General features: G+C 38.9%; 1 protein-coding gene across 1 annotated transcript in view; it reads right to left on the reverse strand.

Annotated features, from left to right (window-relative positions):
- The window catches only part of ASIP (agouti signaling protein), a 135,369-nt gene extending 115,827 nt beyond the window's left edge, over positions 1–19,542 (reverse strand). The window contains exons 1-2 of the mRNA XM_077459154.1: positions 19,444–19,542; positions 19,072–19,130 (exon numbers count right to left, since the gene is read on the reverse strand). Of these exons, the coding sequence (XP_077315280.1) occupies positions 19,072–19,081 (10 nt within the window). The 5' untranslated portion in view covers positions 19,082–19,130; positions 19,444–19,542. The remainder of the gene's footprint in view (positions 1–19,071; positions 19,131–19,443) is intronic.
- Positions 19,543–20,990: the final 1,448 nt, after the last annotated feature.

The following is a 20,990-nucleotide window of genomic DNA, read 5'->3' on the forward strand; positions in this document are numbered from 1 at the left end:
GCTGATTGTTAAACATTATGGAATACAAATATTTCTATTGTTGTGTAGGATCTGGACCTGCTGTCCCTCCATCTCTCCCTCTCTCCCTCTCTCCCTCCCTCCCTCTCCCTCCATCCCTCTTCATCTCAGACGTTAACCACATCCCCTTGGAGCCACACCCATTTAAGTCATACCCACTATTCACTGAAACCATGCTCATTTTAGCCAAATGGGGGGTCAAAAAGGAAGGGTGTTGCCTGGCACCCCCCATCCTAAAACTTCACCAGCCACCACTGAGTGACTGGTTTCCTCAATACCCCCCCACCCCCTCCCCTCCCCAGCTCATTTGTTAATTACCGGTAGGTTGGAATTAATTTGCACTGCAGGTTACTTTTGCCAACACAACTAGAAGCTGAAAATCAGGGCACCCAATAATGATGTCACTTGCACTTTATATAAGATATTTTTCAGACAGGAGAATTATGTATTAATAATAATAATAAAGAGAGTTCTTATGGGTCAGAGGGTAAAAAAACACCCACACATTTGACTTTCCCAACAATGAGCTTTAACTTCATTTTAAGTGTTATTAAGTTTTTTTTTAAATAAAATGTTTTTTTTCTCTCTGTAGCATACTGTACTGTGATGGAAAAGTTGCATATAAATAAAATATTTATATGAAATCGTGTTGTTCTAATGGAATCAAACTAAAGATTGGAATTTTGGTGATGTATTGCTGCATTCACATCTTAAATCTCTGAACCATTTTAGAAAGAACAATATTTATTAAACCATCTCAAAAGTGAAACTTATTTCAAGTTGCAGTAGTAATATATAATGGAAATGTATGCAAAACCAATAAGTAGTATATATTTATTTACATAGTTTACATTGAATTCAGTGATTTAAACAATTTCTTGTAAGTGCCAAAACAAACCAGCAGAAAAGTATTAATATGAGCGTTCATACATATATTAGAAATACAATAAATATAGAAATATTGCTATCTATGTTTGCATGATTTAATTACAATTATTTGTTGTGTACTACATATAAAGGTAAGCATTGAAATACATGTATACATGCAATACTCTATATGTATAGATCTTTAATTACTAGCATGCAATCATTTATTATATATTTCATGTAAAAAAAATTGTACTAAGCCCATACAATGGAGAGAGAGTAGTGGTAACACTTGACACTGCTAAGGCATTCGATTCCATAAAGTGGAACTACCTGTGGAAATGCCTGGCACAATACGGCTTCAGCCCTACATTTCTTAGGTAGATCCGCTTGCTGTACCAGGCCTCAGTGGCCAGGGTGACGGCCAACGGATGGCAGTCAGATACCTTTGAACTCTCCAGAGGCACCAGGCAGGGATGCCCTCTCTCCCCCCCTACTGTATGCCCTAGCCACAGAACCCCTAGCAATATCCATCAGATGCAACCCATTGATACAGGGGCTATGCATGAGCGACCTAGAAGAAAAAATAAGCATGTACGCAGATAACACATTACTATATCTAGCAGATTGATGCCCCTCCCTGGCGAACAATGCCTCTCCCTGGCGAACAATGTCCCTCCCTGGTGAACAATGCCCATACCTGGTTGAAGCCCTATGAACAATTGAACAATTTGGTTCATTCTCAGGACTCAGAATCAATTGGGAAAAGTCACAAATTCGCCCACTTGATTTTGCTTCCCAAACTGAATTGCAGACCCAATTGCCCCTACAGCGAGTAAATAGTATCAAATGGGAGTGAGCATTACTAGGTCACCAGTCGATTATGTTTCTCTCAACGTGGATCTACTGTTTGCCCTGATTAAAACACAAATATGGGCATGTCTCCCTCTCAGAGTACTAGGTCATATCAACCTCATTAAAATTATACTCCTTACTAAAATTCTATATGTACTGTGGCACACTCCTGTGTATCTACCACTGAAATGTTTCAAAACCATAGATGCAATTCTAAAACCTTATGTTTGAGGGAAGAATAGGCATAAACTGGCATGGCGGTTACTTAAAAACCCCACTGATCTGGCCAGTACGGCCCTACCAGACGGTCTATACTACTAAGCCCTTGTACAAACGGTCGGAGATTCCGACAACCAAATCCGTCGGATTTTGTCCGACGGATCTTGTCCAACGGATCTTGTCCGAAACTGTTGCATACACACGGTCGGACAAAGTTGTTGGAAAATCCGATCTTTCAGAACGTGATGACGTAATTTCGTTACGATGGGACTACGTTCAGGCTAGTAGCCAATAGCTTTGATGTAGGAATTTGATCTGAGCATGCGTGGCACTTTGTCCGATCGGAATTCTCTACACATGATCGGAGTATGTCCGATCGGAGCAGTTTGTCGGAAAATATTTCCAGCAAGTTGGAAAATTTGGTCCGACGGATATTCCGACGGAAACAGTCCGATGCATACCACACACAGTCGGATTATCCGACAAACCGCTCCGATCAGACAAATTCCGACCGAATCTCCGACCGTGTGTACAAGGGCTTAGCATCCCAACTATTCCAATTGTTCCATATAGAAAAGACTGACAGGAAGAGATTTACTTTACTCCTATGTCCTGCCTAAGCCCAATTGACAACTGACCCCATCTGCGCTATAGCAGCAGGCGTCAAAGGTATTACTAAAAAAGAGGAACACAACTCCCTCCTAAACCATTATAAGAAGATATGAAGACTGGCCTCTATCAAACTGGACATACCTACACATAATGACTATTCTCCCATCTGGCATAATAAAACACTCCAAGAAATCTTGATGTACCAGATTCAGAGGCCTGGTGTAAAAGCAGAATTTTTTACCTCTCACACTTACTCACTCATGGCACATTGAAAGCATTCCATGCATTAAAACTAGAATTTGTACTCTCAAATCGCATGTTTTTTCCGATGCCTACAAGTCCAACATGCTAGTCACTCCCTATTCCCAGAATCGAATACCTAACCCCACACAGAATCCCATAATGCAGTGGTCATCAACCCTGTCCTCAGGGCCCACTAACAGGCCAGGTTTTATGTATTACCTTGGGGAGATGCAGACTAGAATTCTAGTAGCATTCGAGTAGCAAATGATATCACCTGTGATGTATTTCAGTTATCTTGCAAACCTGGCCTGTTAGTGGGCCCTGAGAACAGGGTTGATGACCACTGCCATAATGGACATGGTCAAAAGTGAAGACCCCCAGAAATTAATATCAATATTCTCAACATGCTACATACTCCCTCATCAATGAAAATAGCCTACAAAAAAAAAACACGATGGAAAGAGGTCCAGGGAACCTTGAGGACGAAGACTGGAATGAGGCATTGGACACAAGCAAAGCTGTCTCACCCAAACTATCTGACAGACTAACCCAAATATACATTCTACACCGCACATACCTCACACCTGTAAGCAGTGGCAGTGCGTCCATAAGGGCACACGGGCGCCTCCTCCTCTCTCCTGACACCCTTCTAGCACCAATAGATAGATTCATGCATTGCATGAATCCATCTATGGTCGCTGCTGCCATCCCCTATTCTTGCGCCCGGCTCCTTTTCGGACACAGGGCACCTGAATTACAGCGGCGGGGGGTAGTTTTGAAGCACCTGATTAGAGCCATAGGCTCTAATAGTCGTCAAAAAAGCGGACCTGCGAACACCATGCTGAGCACTCGCAAGTCACTCAGCTGTGTTAGAAAAACAAATGAATATTCGCTTTCCTAACACTAAACCGCCTCTCCGCCAATCAGGTGCTCGGATTTGTTACTCGTCACCTGATTGGCTGAAACGCCAGGCGCTGTGATTGGACGCCAGGAGACCAATCATAGCAAAGGACGGGAAGAGAGGACGGGAGACGACATAGAGGAGCTGTTCCATCGAGACAGGTAAGTGCAGACGGCAGGCCGGTGGGGGGCACACTGGCAGTATTTGATATGGCACAGTGGCTGTGTTTGATGGGGCACAGTGGGAGCAATTGATGGGCAGAGTGGTGGCAATTGATGAGCACAGTGGTGGTAATTGATGGGCACAGTGACTGCGTTTAATGGCACAGTAGTGGCAATTGGTGGGCACAGTGGCTGTACTTTATGCGGTACAGTGGCTGCATTTGATGGGCACAGTGGTGGCAATTGATTGGCACGGTGGCCGCATTTTATGGGGCACAGTGGCTGCATTTGATGGCACAGTGGCGGCAATTGAAGGGCACAGTGGCTGCGTTTGATGGCACAGTGGCTGCATTTGATGGGCACAATGGCTGCGTTTTATGGCACAGATGCTGTGTTTGATGGCACAGTGGCGGCAATTGATGGGCACAGTGGCTGCGTTTGATGGCACAGTGGCGGCAATTGATCAGCACAGTGGCTGCAATTGATGGCACAGTGGCTGTTATTGATGGTACAGTGAGGCTGCAATTGATGGGGTTTTTTCAGAATTGTTTGCGCCCCCCAAAACTTTGAGCACCGGCCGCCACTGCCTGTAAGAATGGCTAAATTTAATCAAGGACAACCTTACACATGTCTATGATGTAACTGAGAAACAGGCACATAATACCACCTCCTGTGGTCCTGCCCCTAAATACAGGGTTTCTGGAAACAGTATATTTCCTTCATGACAACATGGGGTCTCTGCTGACTCTAGACCCAAAAACGTGCCTACTGGGTATTTTTCCAGATGATGACATGGACAAATACACCAAAACTTTTATGCACAAGACCCTATTTTCCGCCCGGAAAACAATTGCTAAACTTTGGATGAGGCAGACTTCCCCTAGACTATCTGACTGGAAGACTGAGGTTAATAGCACATTGCCCTATAAAAAAACAAGTCTACATTAATAGAGGGTGCCCTGCAAAATATAACAAAGTCTGGGATCGCTGGCTCAATGCATCTGACACATGCGTGTAGCACTACATTGCACATCTCCCTCCTGGGCCTGTGTCATATATATCTTCAAATATATATAATTGCAAAAGGTTTGTTGGTACGCCCCCCCCCCAAAAAAAAACAACCATATCACTACATGGCAACAGTCTCTATAATTGACTAGGAACTTTTATGTATTACCTACGCATGTCACATGTGAAATGATTGTACCGAACAAAGGAAAACTGTTTGTGCATTGGAAAACTGTACATCTTTGTGAGAAATAAAAACATTTAAAAAAAAAAATAAGCCCATACAATACTGTATTTACTAAGACGGATGTTTGTTACGTGTGTTTTGGGACGCACATAGAAAAATGTTATACCGTAAAAAAAATAAAAGTTGAGCAGAAATAAGTCCAATAACTTAGAAAGCAAGAAAGAAAAAAAAGAAAGAAAGAAAAAGAGAGCGAAAAAGAAAAAAATAAAGCAAGAAAGATGAATATTTGTATGTAATTCATTTTATTAAAATCTAAATTTTAGCTGGTCCCAGCAAAATAAATAATCAAGCCAGATTACTAAACAACTGGTAATGTGGGACAGTGATTATAAAATGATGTTTGATAATTGTAAAATTATATTAATTCAGTTATACATTATAAAATTAGGAAAAATTATTATCATGAGGATGGAAAGTTTTGTTTTTAAAGAGGCAGTAAGAGGCTGTTAAGACCCTCGATCTCTGGAGAGGATATGGAATGCAGAGTAGAATTCCACCAGTTTTAGTAGACATGTCAGTAGAAAAGATTTACTAAAGGATGGCAGAGAGCTTAGATGTAAAATGTCAGTAAAGCTCACCAGTCAGATGTACAAACATACCAAGCAGCATAAGGTTAGGCTTTCTGCAAGACAGGAGTCCACCTTATTCAGATTCAGTAACATTTATAAATATCAGTTTCCATCAGGGTCGCAGGTTTCTGCTGATAAGAACTGTAATACTAATGAGCCAGCAGGGATGTGACTCAGCTGGCTGGATATGGGCAATGACATGGGATTCTATGACTGTGATACATACAGGCAGGCTCACAAGAGGTTTACAAGATTTACTTGGGGCAGTGGAATAAAAGCGGGCAGCTACAAAATCATTATAATTTTAATCCAAGTCTTTTTATTTATTTTTTGACTTTTCTCTTGACACTAACAAAATCCAACAGCAAGCAAAAGGTGGCAGGGGCAAAGACTCTGTATAGGCGAGTCATAAGACTCTCTGGAGCTCATACCCTGTTTCCCCTAAAATAAGACCTAGCATGAGTGTCGGTGATGGCTGCAATATAAGCCCTACCCCCAAATAAATCCCATCCTCTTTCCCCAAAAGTAAGCCCTACCCTGAGAATAAGACATAGAAGGACTTTAACTAGGGCTTATTTGGGGAGTAGGGCTTATATTGCAGCCAACGTCGACAATCACGCTAGGTCTTATTTTAGGGGAAACTGGGTAATAGCTCCCAACTGTCCCTGATTTGGAGTAATGTCCCTCTGTCCCTCTTTCCTCCTCATTTGTCCTTCATTTTGGTCTGATCTATATACTTGTATATAAAATGCACTTTTTATCTGCCTTAGCCCTTGTACACACGGTCGGACATTCTGATGGAAAATGTCCGATCAGACCGCGTTGTCAGATAATCCGACAGTGTGTGGGCTCCATCGGACTGTTTGCGTCCAAATATCCGACCGACAAAGTTTTAGAGCTGGGCTATAAAATTTTCCGACAACATGGTCCGATCGGACTTTGTCTGATCATTAGTAGAGAATTCCGATCGGACAAAGTGCCACGCATGCTCAGATCAAATTACAAGACCAAAGTTATTGGCTACTAGCCTGAACGTAGTCCCGTTGTAACGAAATAACTTCATCACGTTCTGAACGAATCGCATTTTCCGACAACTTTGTCTGACCATGTGTATGCAACACCAGTTTCGAACAAAATCCGTCGGACAAAATCCAACAGATTTTGTTGTCGGAATGTCCAACCGTTTGTACAAGGGCTTAAAGTGTTTCCCAGTGCTAAACTATTCATCTGATTCCTAAATTGCTGCATTTGTAAATTCCAAAAGCCAATATAAAGGAATAGTAGTAGTAAAAAAAGCACTTGTGGGTTTAAACAATCTTATTTTTTTGTACAATTCCCCTTTAAGGGGCGTGGCAAGGGGTGTGTCCTATGCCTGCGTACTTTTGCTGATAGGTGTCCCTCATTCCCATCTGAAAAAGTTGGGAGGTATGAGCTCATGTTTCTTGCAGTAATATGTCCTCTCTCCAGGTTGTCCATTGGTGCATTGGATAGTCTGATTGTACATTTGTTCTAAGGCCCCTTTCACACTGAAGAGCTTCTAAACTGCCAGTAAAACACTGAGCGCCTTTGTAGAGATTTCTAGGTGCTTTTGAAGAGCTTTTCATTCATTTCAATGGAGAGGGGCGTTTTTTCACCGCCCTGCCAGCGCACTGCCCCAGTGTGAAAGCATTCATTGATTTTAACCTCCCTGGCGGTATGATTAGTTCTGATTTTAGGTGCTGAAAGCGGTACAATTATTTTGCATGGAAATTTGGCGTTTTGTATTGTAGGCCTGTAATTCTTAGGAATAACTCTCTTAAATCTGTTCAAACCAGAGTCTAGCAGACATCCTGGATATGATAAAATTTATAATATAATAAATAATAATAAAAATGATTCAATAATGTAATCAAATCCAAAAACACAGAAATTTGCTCATTTGCAGAATTGTCGCTGTCATTAGATTTAGTGTTTAATGACGAATTTCCCCACAAATCGCTATCGCTCAATTCTGCAAGTGATTCTAATTTATTGTCGCTGTTTTCTAGTTGGTCTAAAATCACTTTTGACATAGTGCAGCTTCAGCAGCGCTATGCCGGCGGTATAGCCGCTCTGTCCATTCTTTTCAATGGACAGGAGCGGTGAAGGATACACTGCTCTATCACCGCTCCAAAGATGCTGCTTGCAGGAGTTTTTTTTACGTCCTTTCAAGCGCACTTCTCCAGTGTGAAAGTCCTCGGGCTTTCACACTGTGGAGACAGGAGCGGCTCTTTACAGGCGCTATACAGGCACTATTTTTAGTGCTGTATCGGTGAATGGAGGAAAGAACAGCAGATTGGCATGGGTGGGTAAAAAAGGGTACAGGTAAGTCCCATTCGAGAGGCGGCACTGCGGGCAAGCCGCATTCTCTGTGACCACAGGTCCCGGGGACTCGATGTCCGCCGGGTGCCCGCGAACGTGTCACAGAGAGGTAGATCAGGAGATGCCTTTGTAAACAAGGCATTTCCCCATTCTGCCCTGTGTCATGACAGAGATCGCTACTCCTTGTGATCGAAAGCAGTGATCACTGTCATTTGAGTCAAAGCCCATCCCCCGCACAGTAAGAATCACTCCCTAGGACACACTTAACCCCTTAATCGCCCCCTAGTGGTTAATCCCTTCCTTGCCAGTGTCATTTACACAGTAATCAGTGCATTTTTATCATTGTATAAATGACAAAGGTCCCAAAATAGTGTCAAAAGTTTCTGCCATAATGTCGCAGTCATAAAAATAAATAGATAATAGATAAAAATAGCAGATCGCTGCCATTACTAATAAAAATAAAAATGCCATAAAACCATCCCCTATTTTGTAGATGCTCTAAATTTTGCACAAACCAATCAAATCAGAAAAATACATATCTGCCTAAACTGAGGAAATGTATATATATATATATATATATATATATATATATATATATATATATATTTTTTTTTTTTTTTTTTTTTTTTTTTTGAGGGATATTTTGTTATAGCAAAAAGTAAAAAATATTGCTTTTTTTTCAAAATTGTCTGTCTTTTTTTGTTTATAGCGCAAAAAATAAAAACTGCAGAGGTGATCAAATACCATCAAAAGAAAGCTCTATTTGTGGGAAAAAAAGGATTTTATAGCACTTTGGACCCTGTTCAAATCATGGTCATGACACTACCTGCATGGATGGAGTATGTATGTTCTCCCTGTTCTTAAAGCGGGGTTCCGTCCCCCTCAGCAAAAATGTCAAAGTGAGCAGCTACATAAACTGTAGCTGCTGACTTTTCATTTTAGGACACTTCTGGAATCCAGTGATGTTGGCACCCCATCCGATGTGTCCATTGGCTCTTGGGTGCAGCCGCCACCATTGCCTGTAAGCCATGCTTATTGAGATAGCAAGATCTCTCAGAATTGGGGATTGAGTACCTGGCAAGAATAGGTACCTGCTCCACCCTCCCCGGAAAGGTGGCAAATGTGGCACCGGAGAGGAGGAGGAGACAGATAAGCGGAGGTTTCACTTTCGGATGGAACTCAACTTTAAAGCAGAAGTAAACCCTCCTATTGTTTTCAGCCATGGAAGCTGCCATCTTGGCCTCTGTTTAATCTACAACTGCCATGATGCTGCACATGTGATCGGTTATGACACCAGCCATTGGATGGTTTGACAGTTTGGTTGAGAGCACAATCAATGTGACAGTTACATTCCCAGCATATGCCGGAAATTTAACTGCTTTTTAAACTGTTAAATCAATGGGTGTACTTCCATTTTAAGTGCGTTTCTTCCCACACGCCAAAGACATAATAGGTTGGCAGCTGTCAAAAATTGGCCCTAGAGTGTATATATGCAAGTGAGATAAGTCCTATCTAGCCACAGATTTCACCGCTCCCAAAACGCCCTGTCCATTAAAATGAAGGAGTGCTTTTAACCCTTTCTTTGGTGACTAGAGGGGGTTAAAAGCAACCCGCTAGCGGGCGAAATGCGCTGCTATAACAGCCGTAAAGCGCCGCTAAAACTAGCATCGCTTTACCACTAACGCCGGCAATGCCCCAGTGTGAAAGTACCCTAACTGTTTTTTGAAACCATTAAATCTATGGGTTTAGTTCTAGGATCATTGTTCACTTTCAACTTAAAAAAATAACCAATTGTTTTTAATTGGTCTTCTGTCCCATCGTCACCCTATGCTTACGTGGTACATGCAGTCGCTGTATTCCCAGCATCTACTATAGACATCATAACGCATGCTGTTAAAGAACATGTTACTCCAACATTTCATATTCCTGATATGTGTATGTTGTACCATGTATTTGTGTTAAAAAAGTATCCTCCTGTTCTCTTTGTATTGTTTTTTTTTGTGTGAAATCCCTGGTGTTCCTGTCAGTCCTCTGCTTTAATGCTTCAAACTGACCACATTAGGCATGAGAGCACATCCATCCCAGTGTGGTCAGTTTTCTGGCTGTGCTGAACAGCCTGCATCTCTTCCAATGATCAGACTTATGATGACATGCCCCCCCCCCCCCCCCTGCACAGCCATTCACTTGGAAATTCTGTGTACTGCTGTTTCTTCACCCCTAGCCTCTAAGCCCCTTATGCAGCTGAGAACAGAAATGATGTGATCACTTAAAAAAAAGGTATTTATAATTATATACTATATATTTATAATTATATACTATATATCCTAAAGTCATTTAAAAATAAAGCAATGTGTATATATATATATATATATATATATATATATATATATATATATATAAATAGATAGATACTTTCTTTCTCTAATATGATTGGGTAATAAAATTACATAAATGACAAGAAAAACAAGATTAGATTATAATATTAACCATTGCCACCTGGAGCAGTACATTTACTGCGACAGGTGAGCAAATATAATCCGGATGGCCGCAGTCCAAGAAAATACCTTTATTGAAGACATGGTCCATACAATCAGAATAAAATATACAGCAGCTGACGTGTTTCACACCATTCCTACTGGTGCTTAATCATAATGCTATGATTAAGCACCAGTAGGAGTGGTGTGAAACACATCAGCGGCTGTATATTTTATGGACTATGTCTTCAGTAAAGGTATTTTCTTGCAGTGCGGCCATCCGGATTATTTTTACTCACATATATTTTGCATACTCAGCAGCCACCCTAAATTGGCGGGGGGGAGGGGGGGTGATATTTTGGAACAGCCACCTGGAGTGATAAACAACACAGGGCTCTCTCCATACAGCAGCAATGTGCTAAAAAACGGCACATTGCTTAGTAAAACACCACACAGTAAACACAATAAACATTGTTAGGCACACATTTAACACCTTGATCACGCTAAATGTTAACCCCTTCCCAGACAGTGGCATTAGTACAGTGACAGTGTATAATTTTAGCACTGATCACTGTATTAGGGTCACTGCCAGGGCTGGACTTACCATTGGGCTTGACTGGGCTCAAGCCCATAGGCCCCGCACAATAGGGGGCCCCGCCGAGATACATAGCCGAGTGTACTCGGCTCCGCTCACAGTCACGCCCAGTCCCGCTCTATGATAGTCATAACACAGGGACTGGACGTGACTGTGAGCCAAGCCGAGTACACTCGGCTACTCTCGGCTCTGCTTGGGACTGCGAGAGGACCCGAGAGCCGCCGAGATACACAGGACTCTGTATCTCGGCGGCGCCATTTTTAAACTTCAAGACTGCAATGACAAGGCTGCAAATGACACTGGACAAGGTTGCAAATGGATGGGCAAGGCTGCAGATGGACACTGATAAGGCTGCATTGATGGGCATTTAAATGTAAGTTTTTTCCTTAAACTTCCCTCCTAAACTTGGGGTGCGTGCGATATCCACAGATAAATATAGTAATGTATAGAAGGTAGGGCCAGAAAGTGACTCAAGCCCAGGGCCCCCACCACCCTAAGTCCTGCCCTGGTCACTGGAGATGTTAGTGGCAGTTATTCAGTTCCCTCCCAGCTTCAGCTAGTGTCAGATTGCTCACCACACTATCGTAGACCCAATATAAGTCGCTGAATGCCTCTATTAGTAGTAGTAGTAGTAGTAGTAGTAGTAGTAAAAAAAAATACATAAAAATTCCAGTGTGTATGCCATAGTTTTTAGATGCTATAACTTTCATGCAAGCCAAGGAATACATTTTGGCCAAAATTTACAAAGAAATTAGTTTTTTGTTTTTTGTTTATTGGATATGTGTTATAGCAGAAATACCACCAAAAAAGAAAGTTCTATTTGCGTGAAAAAAATTATATAAATTTAGTTTGCTTACACCATTGCATGACCGCGCAATTGCCAAAGTAGAGCAGTGCCGAATTGCGAAAAATTGACTTGTCATGAGGGGGGTAAAGGAAGCTAAAGTGCTTAACCACTTGCCGAGGTATACATCTTTTGAGCCGTCGGTCCTGTTTACGATAATGGTGGTCTCTGCGGTGGATTCGTTGTGAGATCACCATTATCGGCAGGGGGAGAGGGGCCACCCCCCCTCCCGCCGCTCTCTCCCGCGCTCTCTGCTGCTTACTGGAGCCATCGGCAGCGGATGGAGACGATTGAGGGGAAGATGGCCCCCACCCGTCTCCATACCATAGCAGGGGCGGAAGCAACGTCAAAACGTCACTTCCGCCCATTCGTCTTAAAGGCACATTTTTTTGTTGTAATTTTTTTGAAATGACAATTTTTTTTTCTTTTATTGCATTTAGGTCCAAATATGAGATCTGAGGACTTTTTGACCCCAGATCTCATATTGAAGAGGACCTGTCATGCTTTTTTCTATTACAAGGGATGTTTACATTCCTTGTAATAGGAACAAAAGTGACCAAAATGTTTTTTGTTTTTTTAAAAACAGTGTAAAAATAAATAAAATAAAATAAATAAGAATTTTTTTTAAAGCGCCCGTCCCGACGAGCTCGCGCGTAGAAGCGAACGCATACGTGAGTAGCGCCCGCATATGAAAACGGTGCTCAAACCACACATGTGAGGTATCATCGCGATCGTTAGAGTGAGAGCAATAATTCTAGCCCTAGATCTCCTCTATAACTCAAAACATGCAACCTGTAGAATTTTTAAAAGGTCGCCAATGGAAATTTGTAAGGGTAAAAAGTTTGACGTCATTCCACGAGCGGGCGCAATTTTGAAGCGTGACATGTCGGGTATCAATTTACTTGGCGCAACATTATATTTCACAATATAAAAAAAATTGGGATAACTTTACTGTTGTCTTATTTTTTTATTCAAAAAAGTGCTTTTTTTCAAAAAAAGTCCGCTACGCAAATATGGTGTGACAAGAAGTATTGCAACCACCGCCATTTTATTCTCTAGGGTGTTTGAAAAAAAAAAGTCCGCTACGCAAATATGGTGTGACAAGAAGTATTGCAACCACCGCCATTTTATTCTCTAGGATATAATGTTTGAGGGTTCCAAGCAATTTTCTAGCAAAAAAAATTGTTTTTAAATTGTAAACACAATATAATATAGGCAAGTATTTTTTAACTGTTATGGGTTGTTTTACTCTCAGTGTTTTACTACAGGCATGAAATATACCTACTGTATGTGGCAAAAATATGATTATAACTTAGAATGCTGTAAATGATGATGTCTTGATTGCTGAATTTTAAATGTTACGGATTCAAATAAATCGAAGTAAAAAAGAAAAATACATTAAAATGTATATCATATTAATACATGCCTTTTGCATATTTTCTGTTTGTTTTGATCAAACTCCTTTATGCCTGGTATATTTAGTACATAGATCTAGATACGTATGTACATGCAATATGCTTGAGTTATAAAAAGAGTAGCGACTATTTACTTTGAAAATTTACTGTTTACTGAGAGTGTCATTAAGATCAACTGTGCAAAAAAAAATTCTAGCCTTTCAATTTTCATTGCACATGACTGGGACACATTTAATACTACCTTGACTTATATACTAAGCTTTGTAAAATACTTTGCAGTATCTGTTCTTTTAATAAATCACACTCAGTGCAACCCAAAATTCAGCTTCCATTCTCGGCTCCATCCTTTCATTATCAGACAACTAAACCCCACTCCATGCCTGTAGTAAAACACTGAGAGTAAAACAACCCATAACAGTTAAAAAATACTCACCTGCCTCCTCTCCAGCACTGTACCAGGCTATAATTATTTTTCACCACCAGATGTCCTCAGTCTTGTATATTTACATGAGTGCAAAGCCTGAGGACATACTGTGAATGCTGGGCGTCATAGACCCGCCCCCTGAGAAGTCATCACCATGGCACAGTGCACTCATAGTGTAATGAACTAGAGAGCGGAACTGGTGTGAGCCCATCAATGCTGCTCAGCACAGAAAAGAGGCAGAAAGGAGGACCGTGTGACATTGTGTGCCTGACTTGAAGACTAAAAGGTCAGTATTAAAAATAAATGCATTAAATACTGTCTGGGGGCCCTTTGAGGGGAAAGCCAGAGTTGGGCTTCCATTTTTATATTTGTTGTTACTTAGAAGACCTTCCAGGTAAAGGGAAAAAATAATTTTCCAAGAAATGAAAAAAGGAAGTCAGCAAACACTGCACTAAAATAAGAAAGGTCAGCTAGACACCCCCCCCCCCCCCCTCCACCAAATAATTCTAAAAATATTTCTGACCTGAAAAGCTTTTTGGATTCAGAAGGAACTGATAAGCCAGCGATATCTCTATGATTAATAATAGGGCACAACAAAAAAAGACCTCTACATACTCTACCCATCACTCCCTCTTTACCTTTTCTTTCCCTATGTGTTTTACACTGTGCTTTTAGACTGTTCTTTCTGCACTATATTCTCTTTTTTTTTGTTGCTTAGCATCTGTAGCACCTCCCTAGTTGTAGGGTGCCTACATATCTTATATACCACATGTTAAGTTTGTTGACAGCTTATGCTTGCCTTTTAGATGTTTCCCAGGATAAGGCCTTATGGCCTCAAGCATGTCAGAGCCGGTCTGTCCCAATAGAAAGGCCTAGAACAGGCTGACAAGGATAGAAGACACAACGTCTCTAAGTGCAGCATGTATGGAGCAATTTAATAGTAGTACTTGGTCAGCTACTCACAAGAGGGTTAAAAAACAGCACGTGGTAAGTCATGCCAGTTCCACTATGTGGAACCCGAGGGGAGTCCCCCTGTGCCTGTGTCCCTGGGAGTTCAGCTGGCAGCTCATACTGGTGGTATCCAGCACTGGCAGCTTGGTCTGGGCAGAAGAGATCACTGGAGGATGGGGGATGACGTCACTTCTGGGTAAGGAGAGGAGGAGGTGGCTTCACATTCAGGGCATGCATGCTCCAAACGCAAAGCCACCTCCTCCGCTTCTTACCCGGAAGTGACGTCATTCTTGAGCCTCCAGCACTGGCAGCTTAGTCCAGAGAAGATTGCTGGAGGCTCAGGGATGACGTCACTTCTGGGCATTCCCTCTGCCCGGACTAAGCTGCCAGGGCTGGATACCATACGAGCTGCTGATTGGACTCTCAGGGATGCAGGCACAAGGGTACTCCCTTTGGGCTCCACAGAGTGGGATTAGCATGACTTACTACATGCATTTTTTTAACCGTCCTGTGAGCAGCTGACCTAATACTACTAATAAATTGCTCCAAACGTCTTCTCTCCTTGTCTGTCTACAGAGTCTTCTTCTAGCTCCTCTACACTGGCTCCCCCCCAGTGCGGCATTATTAAGACATTTTAAGACTGATTTTTCACTGATAATCATTACCCATTGTATTAACATATTATCGGTATATTCTACCCCTAAGACAGTGTATAAGTATATGTATGTAATTATTCTGACACACATAATCTCCCCTATTGCCCTGTACTTTAGCCCTATATTCCATGTTGTGTCATCATATTAGGGCCAGGCAACTGCATGAGTGAGTATATTCCTGCCTGTTAGGAAAGGCTGAGGTTCCTTTCATTAACATACAATGCAAGAAGCCCAACTTCTGAAACTTTAGCCTCCCTGGTGGTATTCCCAAGTGGGGCTCAGGGTTAATTTTCATTACCCCAGCCACACTCGGGATTGCATTGCGGAAACCTGGTCCAGGTAAGTTACCTTTTCCCCAGGATCTTGTGATGTCCCACCGCTGTGTCCAGTGCCCTGCCTGCACTTTTATGTTATGTATACTGTTCTTTCTGTCTGGAAACTTGAGAACGTCCATGGAAACCAAAGAGTATCCCTGTATGTCAAAAGCCGTTTTAGACAAGCTAGAAAACAGCAATAGTAAATTAGAACACTTGCAGAATAGAGTGATAGTGATTTGTGGGGAAATTTATTTTATTATTATTCTATTATTATTTTTTATAGTTATGTATTATATTATAATTTATGATTTCATGTTTCAAACTTTATCATACCCGGGATGTCTACTAGACTCTTGTTTGGACAGATTTAAGTGAGTTATTATTAAGGATTACAGGCCTGCAATATAAAATGCCAAATTTCTATGCAAAACAATAGATTTAATAAATTAATTTAATAAATTAATAAATTGAATCAGTACAGCTTTCTTCTGAAAATACAATACAAATGAAATACAATACATTACATCACTTTCAAAATTGTATTTGTGTCGTACCAGAATTTTTGTACTTTAGTAACCTCTTCATTTTTGATCTGGAGAGTAGCATGCAAAAAAAAAAAAAGGACAAAAATCTGTCCAATAATCTCATTGTGTGAACTAGGCTTCAGAAAGCAGCGTAATAGCGTGTAGCAATGTATGCTACAAAAAGTGCATGGGAACATGTAACATAAAGTAGGTGTTATCCCAATTTAGCTACAAAAGTGGAAATATACTATATAGTATATTCACCTAAGATTGTATGTCGGTTACATTTTTGTCTGCAGTTTGGTGTAACTTATACTTAATACTTTCAATCCCCCAATAAAAACTTTGTGAAATATGTAAACAAAGGACATAAAGATTGATGCACCAATGAGCAAATAAATGCCTTTTTGATACAAAGCACTGAAAATGTAAAAGTGTAGCAAACACATTGTAAAAAAAAAATTATAATTTTTCATATTTTGAACAAAGGACAACACATGTGCTAAATTATAAAAAGAAAATGCTGCATGGAATTTTAAACCCATGTCTTTGTCTATTTCATGTTAAATTGATTTTCTCACATCATTTAATTTTAAATGCAAATTTAAATGCTCATAAAGGCTCATCAAATTCTTAAACATGAACGATATCAAAAAGTTAAGACTATTAACAGATATAAATACACACATTTTCTTTAGGCTCCATGCACATTAGGCTTACAAAAAGTGTCAGTTCCCTCGGCAGAAGAAAAAAACGCTCATATAGAGCATTTTTTGTACAGAGTTTAGACATGTTTAGGTGAGATTTTGTGTTTTTTTTTTTTCTGCCAGAAAGCTCCAATCAGAAACACAAACCAGAAGGGTTTTTATTTCCTGCCTTTAAACATTGAGCTTAAAATATGCCTCAAGTCGTCCTAATGTGAATGGACACATAGGATAACATTGAGCTTCTTCTACGGGCAGAACACAAAACTCCTGTAGTAGCAGCAATTTTTAAGCCAATGTGCATGGAGCCTTATTATGTACAGCACATCAATTTAAAACTATCTAATAAGTAACAATAAATAAAATAATATATAAAATATATTTTGCAACAGCAGCAACAGCGACAAAAAAGCTCCAAGAAATGTGCATGCACTAGTGCACTAGTGATGTACATGTACAAAATTAGGCAGAAATGTAAAAAAAATATCTATCTATCTATATATATAAAAATATAAATATATATATATATATATAGATAGATAGATAGATATAGATAGATATTTATATATATATATATATATATATATATATATATATATATATATATATATATATATATATATATATATATATATATATATGTATATATAGATAGATATAGATATATATGTAAAAAAATACATTAATCCAATTACTAAAAAATGTACATGCTATAATTACTTATGTGTTGAACATACATGCACCCAATAACAGAAATGATAGATAGATAAATAGTACCAAATTAGTCAGAAATTAAAAAGTAAAAATATAAAAAAAACACATTAATCCAGTTATGAAAAGTGCATGTTATTTTCACATGTATAATAGATAGATAAATATATAGTAAGAAAGATAGGAGATGGATAGAATAGAATAATATAAAATATGAAGTAAAATTTAACTGTGCTTGCACCATTGATGTACATGTACAAAATTAAGCAGAAGTTAAAAGGTAAAATAATGAAAAAATATATTAATCTGTGTACAAAAAATGTGCATTACATTTAAATATATAGTAGCCATACATTTACACCAAATAACGCATAAGATAGATAGATAGATAGATAGATAGATAGATAGATAGATAGATAGATAGATAGATAGATAGATAGATAGATAGATAAAATAGAATAATATAAAATATGAAGCAACATGTAACTGTGCTTGCACCATTGATGTACATGCACAAAATTAAGCAGAAATTAAAAAGTAAAAATAATTAAAAATATATATTAATCTGTGTACAAAAAATGTGCATTACGTTTAAATATATAGTAACCATACATTTACACCAAATAACAAATACGATAGATAGATAGATAGATAGATAGATAGATAGATAGATAGATAGATAGATAGATAGATAGATAGATAGATAGATAGATAGATAGATAAAATAGAATAATATAAAATATTAAGCAACATCCAAAAACTGTGCTTGCGCTGTTGATATTGAAAATTATGCAGAAATTAAAAGGTAAAATGAATTAAAAAATATTACAACCTGTACATAAAAACATGTGTATTGCATTTAAATATATAGTAGACAGATGTACACCAAATAACATAATAGAGGGATAGATAGATGGAAAGAAAGAAAGAAAGAAATAAAGAAAGAAAGAAAGAAAGAAAGAAAGAAAGAAAGAAAGAAAGAAAGAAAGAGAAAGAAAGAAAGATTTGGTATATGAATATGAGGAACAAAGAATAGTAACTAACAAGCACATGTGTTCCTTTGAACAGTTAAAGGAAGAAAGGCAGAACAAAGTTGGACGGCTTATTGTTAAGGTATCTGACATTTGCTATACATTGAAAACAACTCATAGCTTTAAGCACATACATAAAATGGCAGCTGCGAGTAATGCTGTTAGTGAAAGCTTTATGCAGCTGAAACAAATTCACACTTGCATACATCTTTCTCACATTAATCGGTTCATATTTTTCACCTGATATTAACAACTGTTGCCTAAGGTAAGAAAAAAAGCTAAAAACAAAAATAGTTTTTCAGAATTGTCAAAATGATCAAAAGAGGCTAACCAAACCCAGTATCTGCTAGTCACAGTAATATATAATAATGAACAAGGCACCTACCTGTTAACATACAAGAGTACAACCAGATATGCTTTCTCTTTCTTGAAATGTAAGAAACTCTAAGAGAGGAAGAAAAAAGAGATCTGAAAGCAATTGAAAAAAAAAAAAAAAAAAAAAAGAAGCTCAGGTCAGACAGCCAGTAAAACTGGCAAGTGAAAAAGATGGGAGATTTAAAATTCTCCCAGGCCTGGCTTTCTGCTGCTTAACTGTAAAAGAGACATATATTTTTTTTCTCTTTAAAAGTGACACAACATGATTCATCACAGCCCTTCTTAGGCTTAAGGTAGTAGGAGTCGTCATTGTTCCAGAATCCCCAACAGAGAATGTCCCAAGCTCTTTCACAAGAGGATGTAAGAAAAGACTTTATCTTACCAACCCATAGAAGAGTGAGAATGGATGGTTTTAAAATAGGCAATTATCCCGTCACCATGAGAGTTTTAAGAAGTAACTCTATATGGTGACTGAGGAGAGCTTGCGAATTAGGGATTTACACGAGGTAATGCCTTAACTCAGTCTTTGCCAGAACAGTAGAGACTGTTAACTTACAAAAATGAATGTTCACTTAGCTTACTGATAACGGTGATGCAGTGTTCAGTCATCAATTATCCAAATGTATCCCTTTTTTTTTTCACTTGAACATGATTGAGTAGTTAAAGGGAACACAGCTTTGTCTTATTTACTAAGCTCTGTAAGAATTGAGTTTGTGAAGTGAACAGTATCTACTGCTTTCATAACTCAACCCGTATGGTAAACTCAACCCTTACATTAACGTTACACTCTGTGAAGAACTGTCAAGAAAGTAATCCTAATGATAAAACATGCTATTTCAGTTCATCGATTGGGTTAACAAACGGTAATACTGCTAGCATATTTTAATGAGGATGTAGTATTATAGTTTTTACTATTATTACAGATTTTTAACCCAACTGATGTCTAAAATTATGTTTAATTATTCAGTTTCTCACATTTTTTTTGAGGTTGTATATTAGTTATTTATTCAGTATTACTTGACTTAATGGTTTTTATACATCCAATACTATTGGCTGTTGGGTAATGTTTTAAACACTTCGATACCAGACACTTTTGCCCTTTCACCCAGCTTCCTGCCCAGACCATTTTTAAGTTTTCAGCATTGTCACACTTTAAATGACAATTACTCAGTCATGCAACACTGAACCCATTTTTTTTTCACCACTGGGTTTTATTTTTTTTATTTTTTTTCTATACAAATGAAAAAATACCAATTTTTTTTTTTTTTTAAAACATGTTTTTCTTAGTTTCTGTTATAAAATTTTGCAAATAAATAATCTTTCTTCAAAAATGTAGGCCAAATGTGCCTGCTGGGATTGGTTGAGGATCTTACAAACACCAACGTTAACAGGATGCTAACTGGACTCCTGATCTTTATTTACGCCAGAAAAGCGTTTACGCTGCACTGGAAAAAGACACTGTCCCCAATGATTACCTTCTGGAGACAACTAGTAAATTCCCAGCTTCTACTATATAAAACTAACTATGCTATTAGGGGTTGCTTCCGAAAATTCGACAAGATATGGTCCAAATGGTTGGAGGATAATCCTACTACATAGCTTCTGCTTTTCAGTGAGACTGCATTTGAGGATAGGGAGGATCTGAATTGACACCCTTGTATGGATCCTTAGGTTAAGGGTACCTGGGTTATCTGTTTTACCTATCCTGGTCTTAATCTAGCATGAGCCAACACATACTTTTGTACTGACAAGCACATTTCTTGTTTTCTTTCTTATTTTTTTTCTAGTAAGGTCTACTCCTGCATGAGTTAGACCCCCTGGCTCTGTTTCCTTTTCTTGTACGCTTGAAACAATAAACAGATTGTAAAAAAAAAAAAAAAAAAATAGGCTAAGATGTATTCTGCAAAATAACCCATATTTTACAGTATA

Source organism: Lithobates pipiens, unplaced genomic scaffold (assembly GCF_037356315.1).
Source record: "Lithobates pipiens isolate NorthernLeopardFrog02 unplaced genomic scaffold, aLitPip1_a1.2 Scaffold_28, whole genome shotgun sequence".
Taxonomy (NCBI): domain Eukaryota; kingdom Metazoa; phylum Chordata; class Amphibia; order Anura; family Ranidae; genus Lithobates; species Lithobates pipiens.